At 39.0% G+C, this 17,954-nt stretch overlaps 1 protein-coding gene across 1 annotated transcript in view; it reads right to left on the reverse strand.

Annotated features, from left to right (window-relative positions):
* Positions 1–8,903: 8,903 nt before the first annotated feature.
* LOC131255469 (calmodulin-binding protein 60 A-like) overlaps positions 8,904–17,954 on the reverse strand; it is a 119,256-nt gene continuing 110,205 nt past the window's right edge. The window contains exon 7 of the mRNA XM_058256196.1: positions 8,904–9,896. Coding sequence (XP_058112179.1) covers positions 9,423–9,896 — 474 coding nt within the window. The 3' untranslated portion in view covers positions 8,904–9,422. The remainder of the gene's footprint in view (positions 9,897–17,954) is intronic.

Genomic DNA, 17,954 nt, shown 5'->3' on the forward strand with positions numbered 1-17,954 from the left:
AAGTTCGATTACCCCAAAACTATGCGGTTATGACTGTATTACTGGACTTGACAACCATTTCAGAAATCAAGTCCTAATAGTGTCTAAAACCGCACAACTTGAGCTCGGAGCGAAGTGTGTGAGAAACGCGAATATCTTTAGGAAATGAACTGAAACTTAAGTGAATTGAATCGTTCACTTGCAAGCCAAATCTAACGATTCAGACCGTCAAAATCTGACCCAATTACACCCTCGGATCAGAAAAAATTTCCAACACATGTCAGTGTACTTGTGGCCTTGATCGAGTATTGGTGACCTTCGAACTGAAATTGGTCCTCCGCGATCGATCTGTAAGCCCGATCAGATTGAAAACTTAGCCTGACCTAGATCCAATGTCAGGAAGCTTAAGTCCGATTGTACGCAGGAAAGAGACTTCCAGAACAGCTCCATTGGACCGAAATAGCCAACTTTTGGCTATAACCTAAGCATACCATGGCTCTGGGGCCATTCCCATCAGTTCTAGGCCTATATAAGCACCTTAAACCCTCTCTCTCTCATTCCATTTGAATTTACAACCCTAATAGAGAGAATAGAGAGAAAAGCGAAGAAGAAAGTGAGGAGAAGAGAGAGAGTATTGGAGTTTGTTCTTAGGATTCTTCCCTGCCACTCCACGCGCTTAACCATCGCTACTGTGTCGCTATACCGGCGATCCTGATTCCGTTTTCAGATAAAAAATCCTAACCCTAACCTATTTTAGGATTTCAAATAGAGTAAAGGATAAAATAGCTAACCTATTTCATACTGTAGGTTACAGCTGTGCCGTAGACAACGAGTTAGAGAACGAACTGAGTTCGTTACGAGTCTACCGGTGAAAGGTGCGGACTATAAATGTTTAGGTTATGGTTTTCAAGGCTTTTAATGTTAGTTAATGATTTACGACTGACTTGAATGCTATTGCATGCTTAGATATGATATTTCCCGCGCTTTACACATATATATGAACTATGTTTAATATAGTGTAGTCTATGTGTTTGTTGATATGATTGAATGAGTATGGAATTTGGATTTGTGCTTGCCATGATTATTCGGTGTGATATGGTTGTTATACGTGTGACAACTCCTTGGTGAAAGGATTTGCCCTAACACTTGTTATAACCAACATATGTCACATATGTTGAGGTGTGTAGTCTAAGTGCTTGTAAAGATGTCTGACTAAACATGGAATTTGGATTTGGGCTTGCCATGATTATTAAATATGAATATATGCTTGTTGTGTATGTGGCAGCTCCTTGTAAAAAGGGCTTGCCAAGATATATGTTATGACTAGTCAAATACATGTATGTTGAAGTGTGTAGCCTACGTGTTTGATAAAATACTTGAACGAGGAAATGCTTGTTTAAATGTATGTAATAAGGGTGTTGAGATAGGATTCTCAATTCCCTTATCTATAGTTATAGTTTCCTCTATATAACCTATCTTACTACTATGTGTTGTATGGATGAAATGTCTGTGTATGATAATATGCGTAGTATGTGTTTGTTTAATTGCTCAAGTAAGATTTATATTTGATTTTAGTTGTCACATGCTGTTTTGGATTACTATATGTGAATGTTATTGTTTGGAATGTGATTGGGGCTATGATGTAGCCCAGACAATCGGTAATTGTCTGTGAACGGTGGTTGAACTGCTTAACCACGACAGAAATGCCTAATGAATCTGAGTCGTACGCTGCTAGTCGACAGTGGTTAGGCCAAATGGAGCGCATAGATCGGCTCGATGTATGCTCGTACTAGTCAAGCTTGTCAAGCAACTCGGTTGACTCGATGTATGTTCACCATGTATGGACGCTACTATTTGAATCTAAGGTACCAACTTACCAGTGTCAAACTCGTTTAACCTTGGTACCTCGATCCGCTAAGACTCATGAGCCGGGCATGAAGGTATGGGAGCCTCCCCATAGTGACCAGTGAGCAACCCAGACTCGTGAGCCGAATATGGTGGTATGGGACACTGTATTCAAGCTGTCAGCCTACGACTAGGTGACGAGCCATTCATAGTGACCTCGAGCATACTCTGAGACTACGCTGAGGCAACGAGCCTTTCTATATCAACTAGATTATAAGCTAGGCCTGCATTGTGGTGACGAGCCCTTTATAGCGACCTAGAACTACAATATCGTATGAGACTAGCTAGGACTGACAACCCTAGATGGATCATTGTTTGGGAAATGATACAAGGGAGGTACCTTAGCTTTCCAACCTGTTGTATGAATAAATATAATTAAGAACTTGGCTAACACGACCATGCATCGCATTGCATGGTGCTTTAGTGAGGAAGTGCATAGAGGAAGGGGTGCATGCTGCGATCGTAAGATGTTGTCGCAAGAGGGAGTGCAGGCGAGGGCATGCAGCATTACTACATACCATCCTTGCATTAATCAGAGTACTTAGGAGTGTTTGTTTCATTACTTTATCATTACTGCTGGAATGAATTGATAACATGTTAACCTTTGCTTTATAGCTCCACTGAGTTGATCACTCACTCCCACATTCTGGGACTGTGTTTTAAACACCAACCAGACTCTTCTTAGATGCAGATTCTAGCGCGACGTATAAGGCTGAGCCAGACTTTTATAACGATGAGGAGGAGTTTTCATACATGTAGTTATTAGGCGGGTTTACGTAGGCCGCTCTAATTGACGGGATTATAGGGATATATGATTAGTTGGACATTCACATTTTGTCATTTGGTACTTTTTTGAATCAGATATGTATTTATTCAGCTCAGTAATGCCATCATACTCGGGAGGTTGGAAAACGCATTATGTACTTTATATATTTATCACAGTCTTCTGCTTGCAAAGTTTAACTGTCTTTGGAGTATGATTTGTTGTTTGGTATAATCTCACTCATGTTTTAGGCACTAATATAGACAACATTTAATCATCTTTATCTATGTTGCATAAGTGATGTGCTGGGACTCAGGAGTTGGGCTCCTGCTCAACCCCTGAATTTCAGGGCGCTAAAAGCCCGTTGCTACAGGCGTGTTTAGGGCATTGCAATCGGCCATCTTGAACTTTTCAAGCAATTCCTTGGCATACTTCTTCTAAGATATATAGATGCTACCATGTTGTTGCTTCACTTCAATGCCCAGAAAAAAGGATAACAGACCTCCGTCGGTCATCTCAAACTCCTTAAACATGGCCTTCTTGAATTCGTCAAACATCGGTCGGCTATTTCCTGTAAACAACAAATCATCAACATACAGGCATATTATAAGCATATCGCAATGAGCATTCTTCTTGATGTAAACTGCATGCTCATATGGACATTGGGTGAAGCCGTTTTCTTGAAGATAATTGTCGATGCGTGCATTTCAAGCTCGTGGAGCTTGCTTTAACCCATAGAGGGCTTTCTTCAGTCAATATACCTTGTGTTCCCCCCATTGCATAACAAAGCCTTCAAGTTGGTCAATATAGACCTCTTCTTCTAGAATTCCATTCAGGAATGCAGATTTCACATCCAGTTGGTAGATCATCCAACTGTGATGGGCTGCAAGGGAGATAATCATCCTTACAGTGTCAAGGCGAGCAACAGGAGCGAAGACTTCTTCATAGTCCACCCCATACTTCTGTTTGTAGCCCTTTGCTGCAAGCCTTGCCTTGTAGCAATCGATCTCACCATCAACATTTCTCTTGATCTTGTACACCTATTTGAGGCCAATAGTTTTCTGGCCATTAAGAAGCGTAGTCAGCTCCCATGTGTCATTTCTCTCAATTGCATGAATTTCTTCTTTCATAGCGATTCTCCAATATTTTTCTTTTATGGCCTCCTGAAATGTCAGAGGCTCATGATCTACATACAGGCAGAAAAGATTGACCTCTTTAGTTTGCTCATGCGAACTGGCCGAATTTTAACTTGATGGACTACTTTTAGGAGTGATGGAATGTACTCCTGAACTTCTGTGTACTGATGTGTGGCAGAAGAAGGTGTTGCAGGAATTTGCTCTTGACGTTCATGCCTTGCTTCATGTTCTTATGTTTCGACTAGAATATCTTTGGTCGATTCTTTATCGTTCCATTTCCAAACTTCTTCCTCACTAAAGACTACATCTCTACTCACCACTGCTTTATTGGTTAGTGGATTGTAAAGCTTGTAGGTTTTAGATCCTTCATTGTATTTGATGAAGATGCATTTTTTGCCCCAATCATCAAGCTTCTTTCTTCTTGCTTCTGGAACTTGAGCGCAGGTAACACACCCAAAGATCCTTATGCGCGCCACGCTCAGTTTGTAGCCACTCCATGCCTCCTTTGGTGTCATGTTTCTGACGCTCTTAGTTGGACACCGATTGAGCAGGTAGGTAGTACATGCAAGTGCCTCTGCCCAGAAGCTCTTTAGTAGGCCTTTCTCCTTTAGCATGGTCCTCATCATGTCGAGGATGGTGCAGTTCTTCCGTTCCGCAATTCTATTCTGTTATGGCGTGTAAGATACAGTATGTTGTTGCTTAATGTCATGTTCCCTGCAAAAATCTCGAAATGCATTTGAGGTGTACTCTCCACCTCTGTCAGATCTGAGTACTTTAATTTTGTGACCACTTTCAACTTCAACATGAGCTTTGAAAATTTTAAAGATAGTGAAGCAGAAGATTTTTCTGTGATGCAATACACCCAAAGTCTTCTGCTGAAATCATCAATGAAGGTAATAAAGTATTTATTACCTCCAAGAGAGGGTGTTTCAAGTGGTCCGCAAATATCAGTGTGAACCAACTGAAGTGGTTCCTTTGCTCTTCTGGACACTCCTCTTGGGAAAGAGTTCATTTGTTGCTTGCCGAGTGTGCACGCCTCTCACACATGTTCTGGACCTTTAATAGCTGGCAAGCCATGTACCATGCTTAATGAGGATAAGAGTTTAAGGCCATTGAAATGAAGATGCCCAAAGCGAAGATGCCATCTTAATAAATCATTCTTCATGAGTCCATAGAAACACTTCTCAGCCTTTGTGTTAATATGGAGCGGAAACATGCGATTCTTTACCATTTGAACTTGAGCCACAAGTCACTTGTGAGCTTCTCTTATAGAGAGAGAACAGTTCTCCACGTGTATGACATACCCCTTCTCAAGGAGTTGGCCGATATTGAGGATGTTATTTTTCATATTTGGTACGTAATACACATTAGAGATGTAATTTGGCTCACCATTCTTCTGATAGATTTTAATTTTTCCTTTACCTATCACGGGTACCTTTGATGAGTCGTCAAAACTCACGTCGCCACGAACTCCTTCTGTGAGTTCCACGAATAGTTCTTTGTTGCCATTCATGTGGTTGCTTGCACCAGTGTCGAGATACCACACATCTGGTCGTTCGCATGCATTTTCTTATGCGAGGAGTGTGGAGTCTTCGTGTTCATGGTGTGATGCTTTAGCATAATTGGATCGTTCATCTTGATCCACTTTGCTCCAGCACTCAGAGGCATAATGGCCGAATTTCTTGCAATTGTGCATTAAACGTTCTTTGTGTTTCCACGACTACGTATGAATTGGCCTCTACCATTTCCTCTTCCATGGAAACTAGTAGACTTTTGTTGATTTTGTTGATGGCTTGGATGATATCTACGCCCTTTGCCTCTTACATGATTGCTAATGCCATGGCCGCCTCATTGTGTATGGCCATTCTTTTGTTCATTTAGAGTTAACTTAGACTCTAAGGCATATTCAAGCGTTGAACCAGCATTCTTTTACATTCGTTTCTCATGTACTTGCAATGATCCCATCAGTTCTTCAATGGACAGTTTTTCCAAGTCCTTTGATTCTTCGATCGCCACAACCACATGCTCAAACTTGTTTGTGAGAGATCACAGTGTCTTTTTAATGACACATATGTCTTCAACTTTTTCACCATTTCTTTTTAAATAATTAATAATAATAATTAGACGTAAGAAGTAGTCAGAGATACTTTCACCTTCCTTCATGTGCGCCGCTTCGAACTCGGCTCTTAGTATTTGAAGGCAAACTCGCTTCACTCGATCAACACCCTTGAAGATGGTGCCAAGGGTATCTCAAGCTTGTTTGCTTGATGTCGCTTTGACAATCTTTTCAAAGGTTGATTCATCCAACCCTTGATAGAGGAGGAACGAAGCCTTATTGTCTTTTTTCCTTTGATTTTTGAAAGCAGTCTTTTCTTCATTGGTGAAGGCGGCTTCTTTCTTCATAGTGGGTTCTACATACCCATCGGTAACGATCTCCCATAGTTTTTGTGACCCGAACAACGCCTTCATTTGGATGCACCACTTTTCATAGTTGTCCTTTGACAACTTAGGAACTCGCGGTTGAATTGAGCTGGCCATCTTTTCTATTTTTTGAGGAAGAAATGACTGATTTTTTTAATGAAGGGAGAGAAGGATGGAATAGATGATCTGATTTTATTTTATTTTTTGCGGAAAAAACTGCTGAAATCTGAAATTTTCTTTTAACAGATTTTTTTGGCTGAAAAACAAAACTGCCGAAATCTGATTTTTTCTCGGCTGAAAAACTGCTGGAATCTGATTTTTTGAACAGATTTTTCTTTCTTTGGCTGGGAAAAAATTGCTGGCAACTTCAGCAAAAAAAGACTTGGCTTTGCAACCTGAATTTTTCTCAAACAGATTTTTCTTCAGACAAATCCGTACTTGGCTGGGAAAAAAAACTGAAAACTTCTTCTAGAAACTGTACTAGGCTCTGCGACTTGGCTTTGCAATCTGACTTTTTTTAAAAACAGATTTTTCTTCAGAGAAATCTGATCCGAGCAATGTCATTGAGAAAGTGGCATACATGGGGATTGGTTGGTTTGACATTCGCGAGAACTCGAATGGTGCGGTTGGTGCAAGGCTGTCAGTTGACGCTGCGGCTGTCCACAGCCTGGTCGGGGACACGTTGGTGCTGATTGTTCAGAACATGGCATCAACTATTCCTGGATTGACGATTGCTTTCCAGGCGAGTTGGCAATTGGCTCTGATACCAGTTTGATGGCTGTATAAGCCAGAGCTTTTCTTGGCTTTACAAAGCCTTAGATTTGAACTCACTGGACACGTAAGAAATGAGAAGAGAAATTTTGCTATTTTACTGTTGCTTACAAGCTTACTGACTTGAGTACAAATGGACTAAAAGAGCTCCCTTATATAGACATTTTTCACCAAGGTGAAAAGACAAAAATGCCCTTTTAAATAACACTATAGGGGTATGGTATTAAGTACCGTAACAAACACCAAAAAAATATTAAAAGATTCTGCATCTAGAACTGAACAGCAGCATGGTGGAAAGCACATGTTGCTGGAAGCTTCCTCCAACATTTACTCTTTTTGAGAATCCAACAGACAGAGGAAGATGCACCGGATTGGTTTGTACTTGCCAACAAAATCATGGAATAGTGAATCATGAAAGAAAATGCATATATGGCTATATGGGAAACAAGAAAAAAACTTCATGATAATCAATATGGGTTCTCACCACCCATCAGTATATGGTGTTCTTCGACTCAAAGTTACTACAGATGGGGAAGATGTTATTGATTATGGACCAGAATTGATTTATAAACAGATGGGGCAAGGAAAAAAAACTATGGAACACGAAACAATCATACAATATGGAACACATTTAATGGTTTGTGAAACTTCGTCACATCACAGGTGGGAATATAACACCACCGCAAATCAGTAAGACTACTATAAGGTTAAATTTGTGCAATCTTGTGGATTAACAAATTCCGTTGCAAGTTCTTTATTCTCTAGTCAAACCAATATATGATTTTTTTTTTTTTGGAATATAGTCCCTCCATGCACAATAGAACAAAACCTAAAGCCTTAAGGGTCCACTTGGATGCACTACTAAATGTGGCGTTTGATGCCTATAGGCATTTTGAGCCAAATCCCTGTTCATATTGTGCATTCGGATGTACTCATGCAAACACCATCTCATCCTCTACCAGACAATTGGTCAGGCATGAACACTCGTTTTGTGGCAAGTTCATCCAAGCAGGCCTTAAAAGTGCTGCTCATCGAAAGGCTGATCCAGCTCAACACCACAACTGTGGTCACTAAGAAGATCACGGCAAGATCATTCTAAAGCTTACCTGCTCTTGGTTAGGGCTGTATATGAACTGGCCTGGGATGAGCCCACAAGCTAAGGAAATTTGCAATTTGATTATTTCCACTATAACAATAAAATAATCACAATCCAAGATACTGCATTAAAGTTTATGCTGAATTAGTGTGAAGAGATTAAGAATGTCACCCATAAAATTCGAGCTCGGCTGAAGGAAATGGAGTTTCACATGATCATCATTTACCACTCGAACTGAAAGGGAAATTTTATAGGATAGTCATAAGACCAGAATTACTTTATAGGACATGATGTTGGGTAGTTAAGGAATAATATGTTCATATATAGGAAGTATAGCTGAAGTGACAATGTTAAGATGCAAGACGAGGAAGGATAGGATTAAGGCGAATGCATTATATGAAACTTGGGAGCAGCACCGATAGGTCATGGGAAACTAGACTAGGATGATTTGGTTATGTGCAATGGAGGGAAAAAACTTTGTTGGTTAGGAGTAAGTTGGTATAAGTCAAAGGCTCTAAAAGGGCAAGAGGAATGCCCAAAATTATATACTTAGAGATACTAATAAAAGACTAGATTAAATATGGTCTAATATAGCCATTGATAGAGTGGAATGGTGGAACATGGTTCATGTAGCCAACTCTAATTAATTTGGATAAGGCTAGATGATGACAACGACAAGTACCCCAGCTTGGAATTTGGTTGAATATGTTGAGGTGCGGGTACAGAAAACAAAACCCAAATGGATGTTTTCCACCTTAGATAAAAAAAAGAAAAACAACTGCAATTTTAATAGCATGATTGCCAAACGGCCTAAATACAATTCACAGTTGACTTTCAGTCACAAAGTTGTCAAATGCTCTTTCATGTTCAAATACTAATTAAAATAATTCTGTTTCCAAACACTAACTAAATAATAAGAAAAGCATTCTGCTCAGCCCAACACATGCACTTACAAACGTAACTAAATTAATCATCATTTATAAAAGGAGAGTGAAATTTCAAACCGAGGTCTTTCAATCCAATCAAATTTAACAAAATACCAATAATGTTTCGTGCTTAGGGAGTCCAAATGTCACTTTATTTCATACACAACAAAGGAATTATGGGATCGTCGACCCAAGGACACCCATAATACTAGTTTTTCAGTTTGCACAAGTGGGGCCCACAGTTTGTAGATCCAAACTGTTGAAAGTATATTATTAGCCCATCGAGAAGATACCTATATCCAGTGCAGTCATGGCCCCAGCAGAACAACGGTCTGGATTACAGAACAGTAGTCCCCCCCACTCGAAGAAGCTGAAAACTCAAAGTACACAGTGTATACCTTTAGGTCTAGGATCTTATAAGCATTTTATGCATCCGGATCCTTCAAAGCCACAATACGGAAGGAGAATTTCAGTACAGTTATCAACGTCTTCCATGTCGGATGAGCTTTATCATTGGCAGGTACAGACTGCACCGACATGTTGAAGAAGCTGCTGGTGGTGTTCACATGGTTTGCTTGCGATTCTAGCTCAGCCCAAAAAGTGTAATCAATGGGAGGATCAGAATAATTTACAAATCCCATGCCTTCGAAATGGAACAAATTGTTATAATCTGAGCTCGTCATCACAGGGGGAGATAAAACGTTTAGTTGGTGTAAAGGCAGTCCACCAGAATGTTGAGAGCTTGAACAAATGTTGGTTGGATTCTCCAGCCTCATAGAACCACATGGGAGGGAATCAACGGCCACGTTTGAGGAACTACCAAGAATGTCCCCATCAACATAAGGGACTACTTCTCCCCAGTTTTCATATGCAACTTTGATCATCTGCTGCATTTCCACCTGATACAAGTTACCTATATATGTTAGTGGGGTGAATGAATGAGTAGACCTATATATATAAATGTGTGTGTGTGTGTGTGTGTGTGTGGCTAGGGGTAAAACATGCATGAAATTAACTTTTGGACTTTCTGAAAGCCATGCATTATTAAAGGGCATGGCGGGTTTTCCAAAAGGAAGGGTGTCTAGGTAATCACAAGGCGACATTTCCAGGCTTTCTAGAACCTACAAACAGTTTAATACTCAGGCAGGATATGATGTCTGTGTTATATCCACACTGTCCATCCTTTTTATGGGCAGATCCAAAGCTTAAGTGGACCGTCGCAACTGAACGCCTACCATTGAAAGCTTATTATGGCCCACAGAAGTTTTAGGTCAAGCTGATATTTGTGTTTTCCCTTCATCCAGGTCTGTGTGACCTTCTGAACAGTTTGGACGACGGATATACATCATGGTGGGCCCTGAGAAGGTTTAAATGGTAGGCGACATTATGCCACTGCTCTCTGCAGTATGGTGCACTTGAGCTTTGGATCTGCCTATTTTTGGGCGCATGATGTAAAATGATCTCGCAGAGTGGATGGACTGTGTGGATAACATACATCAAGGTGGGGCTAGAAAACTTAGTAATGTCAACCACTTCTGTGGGAGAATGAGAGTTGAGAGAGACATTCCCGGCGTGCAAGAGAGCAGTGAGTCTCTCTCGTCGCTCTTCCATTGAATGCGAAAGACAGAATTGCCATTTCAATCTCAGACATTTTTCATATTTGACTGTTGATACTATGGTGCGCAAATGGTTTTATGCATACGGTCTCTCTCTCTCTCTCTCTCTCTCTCTCTCTCTCTCTCTCTCTATATATATATATATATATATGAACTTCATGTAATGCACTGAATTTGTACATGTGCGCCTTTATTTTGGTTTCTCAGAGACATTGAACTGACTCCCCCCATTATGGATGGTTGTATCATGCCCAAAAAACTTATAGCATCTTACATATTGATTCTTTAGTCTTTTTACCATTGAATGGAGAGGTTAAAGTTGAACATTTCACGAGATTTCTTGGGCATGATCCATCTATGACTAGGGCCATAAGATCAATGGCTTAGATAAACCAACCATCACCACCAGATATACAAATTCGGTGCACAATAGTGAACTTCATGTTCATTGAAAGCAGGGAACTCAGATCTTTCTAAAAGGAGAATTCTTTATTAGTGACCAATAAATAAAATCCCTATTGCTAAGTTTGTAAATGTGGGGCTCATGTCATACGTTTATTTGTTATCTAATGGCCCCCATAATGGATGCACCACACTCTAAAATTTTCTCAAATTGAAGGTCCTAAACTTTGGCCTTTTTTCGTTTAGTGTTCACTATTGGTGTTTTTTTTTTTTTTTTTTTACCATGGATTTGTAGATCTAGATTTGAAAGGTAGCTCAATCGGGGAGATTTTAAGGGCATGGTCCATCCATGATAGGATTCATTGTATTAATTCTACAGTTTAAACCATGGGACCCACATTTGCAAGCTCTATGGAACACGAAGTTCCATCTTAGAGAACTTAAATCTTTCTATTAGGAGGCCGGTTCCTTTGCAAGTTCTGGCAGAATAAGATTATTCCACAAGTAGTCCATCTGTGTGTAAAGAGTTACTAACCCGAGTGTTGAAGTTTATTCACCAAATTATTCACATGCACATACGCTATTGCTTATGCATGGCCCACCTTGTTTTGTGTATGCCATCTAATCCATTCATTGAGCCCCAGCATGATGATGGGATTCACCGAAAATCAGGCGATCCAATCATTATGTGGGCTACACCATAAACCTCCAAATTCATGTGGTGGCTCACATGATGGTTGGATTAGCCTATTTTTTGAGATGCCCAACTTTTATGGTGGGGTGACCCTGTGGGACAGGTGGGATGTCATACACTCATCACAATGGGCCCCAAGAGAAACACTTCTAGAATAAGCTTATTCTAAAGGACTTGCAATGGAACTGGCCTCTTCCATTATTAAAATATTTCTTGACAGACCTCATTTAAAATTTAAAAATCATAATGTTGAAGAGTCTCTTGGTGTTGTGAAAAAACACCTGCACACAATCGATGCAAGCAAAACGAAACGAAAAAAAGAAGAAGAAGAAGAAGAAGAAAATAGCAAAAAGACAAGAGGCATAGTGATTTATATGGTTTGGGAATATAACAACATCTATGAGGCAGCCACGTGGGGCTTTCTTCTTTATTAAAACAAGATAAATCAAAGAATGCAAGGCTAATATCTCCCACTATTATATCATACAAGGAAAATCTATCACCAAGGAAGAACCAAGAACATCACCCTCTCGGTACCTATGTCAACACACCCTAAAGAGAGCATTTACCAAAACCCAACCCAAACTAGGCTTCCCACATATTGGTTAAAAAGAAGAAAGAGAGAGGGCAAGGTTTCCTATTAGGAAACCCAACCCAAACTAAGCTTCCCACGTATTGGTTATATAAGGACACTACCTTAACATTCTTCAACTTAAAGACTAGTTTATCTAATAGTGTGTAAAAGACTCCTAATAGTAATTGGTCAATCATCACCACAATAGGTAATGTACAACAAGGTCAAGAGAAGTCTTGTACAATAAACTTTATCCCTTCAATAGGCTTTGTTAGCATATTCATTATGTTGTCATTGGTGTAAATATTCTATAATAAGATATGCTTGTCTCCCACTATGTCATGAACATACTGATACAATACATCAATGTACTTGGTCTAAGCATGAAATACTAAACTTTTAGCTAAGTGTAGTGTGCTCAGACTATCACAATGAACCACCATTGCTTTTTCTTCTTAATTTTCGATTCTTCTAACAACCTTCTCAACCAAATACCTTTCTTGCATTCTTGTGTAACTAATATGTAGTTTGCTTTTACAGCCAATAAGGCTACTATTGACCAAGGTATTCAATAACAGTAATGATGGTTGTCATGGCCAGCCTTATAGCCATTATGAATATGAGCTGCAACTCTAGCGGTCATTATGGCTCTGTAATAGTAAAACAATTTTCGAAGAAAAATGTATTGGCCCCATATTAGTCCCGTATCGGCCAATTATAGGTCATGTTTCTCAAATTAGGCATTCTAGCCCTGTATCGCATAACGGGCACCACCGTCACTATTTCATAATGGTTGTTATGGCCATAACAAAAATGGTTTTAAATACCATGCCACTGATTATAATTTTGACACCCAACAAACTTCACTATGAGCTAAAGAGAAGACCACTTGTGGTTGATTTATCACGAACTACTGCATAATTTGTGTAGGTATATGTACATGTGAGCCTATGACTATGCCCATAGGTATATACAACCAGTGTTCGAAATATCAGTATCGCACAAAGTATCGCACCCTTGGGATATAGATACGTATCGGTTATTGTATAGGATATATCGTTTGTATCGCATAGTTTATCGCACTTTTTAGGAAACATGGGGAAACATTGGGAAAATGGTTGAATTTTTTAATGAAACTTTAGGAATTGTTAAAAAGGCCCTTAATACACACTTTTAAATCATAACATCTAAAAAAAAAAAAAAGATGCACATAATAAATTTCCTTTGTATAGGGTCCTAAGTTATGCGATGTTTAACTGAACTAACGCAAATATATTTAAATTGAATGCATGATATTTATAAATATATCATAGTCATGTATGAAAACATAACCAATTCATTAAAAAGCAAAAGAAGAACTGAAGAATTAAAATTTGAGAAATATACATATGATGGGGACCAGTTGTGGTGTAGACCCTGAAGTGACGCACCAAGTTCTGTGGGGTCCACCATGATGTAGTTTTGTGTCCACACCGTTCATCCATTTAGAGATATCATTTTAGGCCATGAGAAAAAGAATGAGTCAGATCCAAAGCTTGAGTGGACCCCACCACAGAAGACAGTGGAGAGAGTGATGCCCACCATTAAAAATTTTAGGACGGTGTGTAGCCAGAAAATAGTGGATTTGACTCATTCTTTGTCTCATGCCTTAAAATAATATACCCAAATGTATGGATGGTGTAGATACAACACATACATCATGGTGGGCCCCACAGAACTTGGTGCGTCACTTCAGTAGGCAGTCTGGCTACGCAACCCATCAGTATCGTTGCATGGGGAGACGGATTGGCTACTCCCCCTGACACCGGCCTCATGGCTAGTGGTCGGTGCTTTGTGGGCCCCACCATAATGTATTTGTTTCATCCATTTCTATGGATCATTTTAGGGATTGATACAAAAAATCATAGGGATATAAGTCGCAGGTGGACTACACTAAAGGAAAACAATAATGATTGGATATCCACCATTAAAATCCTCCTAAGGCCCACTGTACTATTTATTTGACATCCAATTTGTTGATTGGGTCTTAAAGACCCAGATGAAGGGAAAAAATAAATTTCAAGTTGTTCCAAAGCTTTTATGGCTTCCACAACGTCTTTAATGGTCAACGTTCATTCAACACTGTTTCTTGTAATGTGGTCCACTTGAGTTGTGGATATGGTTCAACGCCCAAAATGATCAGTAAAAACGGATGGACGGCGTGGATAAACCACGTGTAATCACGGTGGGCCCAACAGAGTTTACTCAGTGAGATAAGAGCGTACTGAGTACGCAATGTGACGTGAACGCCCGTCAGTGACAGGGCACGAGACGTCACCAAGTTACGTGGGCCCCACCATGATGTATTTTTTCTATCTACACCATCCATACATTTGAAGAGATCATTTTATAGCATGAGCCAAAAAATGGGTCAGATCTAGAGCTCGAGTGGACCCCACCATAGAAATCAGTGGAGAAAGGTTTCAACGGTGGAAAGCATCTACCCCTTCCGTGGGGAAGCGGATTGCGTACCGAGTAACTCAGTATGTTAAGCGTATTGAGTAAACTCTGTGGGATCAACTGTGATTTATCTATTTGATCCACATCGTCCATCAATTTTAAAAGTTAATTTCAGCTCTATATACCAAAAATAAAGTATATCCAAAGATCAAATAGACCACACCACGGGAAATAGTGTGAAATGAGTGTCTACCATTGAAAATTTCTAGGGGTCACCGAAGTTTTGGATCAAGCTGATATTTTTTATTTCACTTCATCCAAGTCTTTAAAAAAAAATAAAAAATAAAAAAATAAAAAATAAAAAAAAATCTTATGAACATGTTGGATGAGAAATAAATATCACTTTGGGCACTAGAAAGATTTCAACGGTCGAAATCACTATTCGCACCGTTTCCAGTGGTATGGTTCACTTGAGCTTTGTATATGCTTCAATTTTAGGCTCAACGTATAAAATTATCTGAAAAAACTTATAGACGGATTGGATAAACCACATACATTCAAGGTGGACCCAACTGAGTTTACTCAGTACGATAAAAGCGTACTGAGTAACTAGTACACAATCCTATTTCCATCCGCCGAAGCGGATTGCGCACTGTGTACTGAGTAAACTCTGTGGGACCCACTGTCATTCATGTATTTTATCAAATCCGTCCATCTGTTTTATCATATAATTTCAGGGCTTTTGAAAGAAAAATTAATCATATCCAAAGCTCAAGTGGACCACACCACCTGAAACAGTTTGAATTAAAGTCTACCATTGAAAAGTTCTTGGGGGCCCACAGAAGTTTTAGATCAAGATGATATTTGTTTTTTCCATTCATCCATGTCTTTGTGATATTATGAACAATTTGGATGACAAATAAACATCATTGGGGGCCTTATAAATATTTCAACGGTGGAAATCAATACTTCCACTGTTTCCTTTGGTATGGTCCACTTGAGATTTTGATATACTTTTTTTTTGGGCTCAACCCCTAAAATGATCTGGAAAAACGGATGGACGGTGTGGATGAACTATATACTTCACAATGGGCCCTACAGAGTTTACTCAATACAATAAGAGCGTACTAAGTAACTCAGTACGCAACCCGATTTCCCCATCCGCGCCCCTCTTTTCACTTTCCCTCTCCATTTTCACCTCCATGGCTCCATCCACGCAGTTCGATCCAGTCCGATCCGTCTTTCACGCAAGTTCCTCCCCTCAAATCTCGTTCCGGAAGGAACAGTTCGTCGATCGGGCCTGATTCCTCGCCGGAATCTCTGAGAAAGAGGGAAGTTGAAGAAAATGCCAAGAAAATCGTACTTACCTGTCGAATGGCCCACCTCCGATCACCATTATAGCCAGGTACTCTCCGATTTCTTTCTTCCTTCTTTTCTAATTCAATTTTTTTTTTTTATTCTCCATTGCTCGGATCCGATTCTCCATGAGATATCGACGATATATCGGCCGATATCTGGATTTGGGATTTTTTGGTATCTTCCGGGGGGTATCGCAAGTGTATCGTCTCGCAGTGGTGCGATACCGATAATATCGGCCGATTGTATTGATATTTGAAACACTGTATACAACTAGGTCTTATATGTTATGGGCCTTAGTCTTAGCATTTCCACTTTTCATCTTTATTTTTATGCTTTTTTTTATTTGTCCCTTGTCTTTTTCTTCTTTTTATTTATTTATTTATTCATTTATTTATTTTAAGTTTTTCCCTTCTAGTAAAAGAATATATGTAATTGTCCTCTTTCTCCTATTAGCATACATAAGGTAGGACTAGACATCCTAGCCCTACGAGCTTCTTTTCTCTCTTAAATTCTTCTTCTTCTTATTCTCTCTCTCTCTCTCTCTCTCTCTCTCTCTCTCTCTCTCTCTCTCACACACACACACACACACACACACACACACTCAAATTCTCTCCTCTGTACATAATACCAGAGCTTAAGTGCTCCTGTGGATTTCTTATCCTTCTTTTTTCTTTCATTCTTATTCATCTTAACTCTATGAGTTAATTTTTCCAATCTTTCTCATCAACTGGTGTTTTCCGTTCTTCTGTTTCTAATCCTTCATAATCGTCTTTTCATTCTTTCCTTTGTTCTTTTCTTTTCTTTTTTTTTCTTTTTTTTTTTCTCAACAAGTAGTGTTTCCCTTCCTTCCCTTCCTAATATTCTTTTATTTCTTTCCTCCTTTCTTCCTTTCCCATCTCCCTTATTTCTTCTTCTTCTTCTTCTTCTTTTTCTTTTTTTTTTTCTTTTTTTTTTCTTTCTTTTTTTTTTTGAGATTTGTGAGGCCTTGTTGTTGTTGACTCGTTGTGATCCATCAGAAGGGGTGGCTTGCAGCTGGATTTTTTATAGGGTTTTTGAATCATGCGTTGCTGGATTTTTACTGTCTTTCATATGCGATTGAAGCCCTTGCTGATTTTTTTGTTGTTCGGTTGAAAAGGTTGTTGGAAATTCTTATTCTTCTATTCCTTTTTTGAAGATTTTTTTCAGTGGAATTTGCTATTTTTTGCTGAATGGTTGAAGATATTGTTGGAAATTTAGGTTTGACAATTTTTTTATGTTGTTTTTTTCTCTAGATTTTCAACATTTGGTTAGCAACAATAAGAGTTTGCTGGCAATATATTGTCTTTTGGGCTTCTTTTCTGAATTATTTCGCCAGCCTTAGCTTTTATCCTTGGATCTCTCACAATTTTTTTTAGAGTATATATGTCTGATTTGTCGACTTCTGAGATAGTTGATCATGTTAACTCTAAGATCGAACAGTTAATTGTTCATTATGAAAATCCTAATTGACATACTACCACACATAAATTTAAGCCCACCAATTACCTTTCATGGTCAAAAGCCGTCAAGGTGTTTATTGGAGGAAAAAAAATTATGATATATAGATGGTAGTATCATAGAACCTCCATTGTCTAATCCTTCGTATGTAGACTGAAAAAAAAAATAACTTGTTTGTCATGTCCTGCCTTCTAAATTTGATGGAACCAGAAGTTAGCGAATGTTTATTTATTTACTGTTTAATGCTCTTAAGATATGGCAAACTACCCATGAACTGTATGCAAATCAAAATAATATGGCTCATATTTATAATATTTATCTGGAGATTAGAAATCTAAGACTAGGAGAACGATTAGTGTTTGATTACTATGCTAAGATGCATGGTTTATGGTAAGAA

This window comes from Magnolia sinica, chromosome 9, assembly GCF_029962835.1.
Source record: "Magnolia sinica isolate HGM2019 chromosome 9, MsV1, whole genome shotgun sequence".
NCBI lineage: Eukaryota > Viridiplantae > Streptophyta > Magnoliopsida > Magnoliales > Magnoliaceae > Magnolia > Magnolia sinica.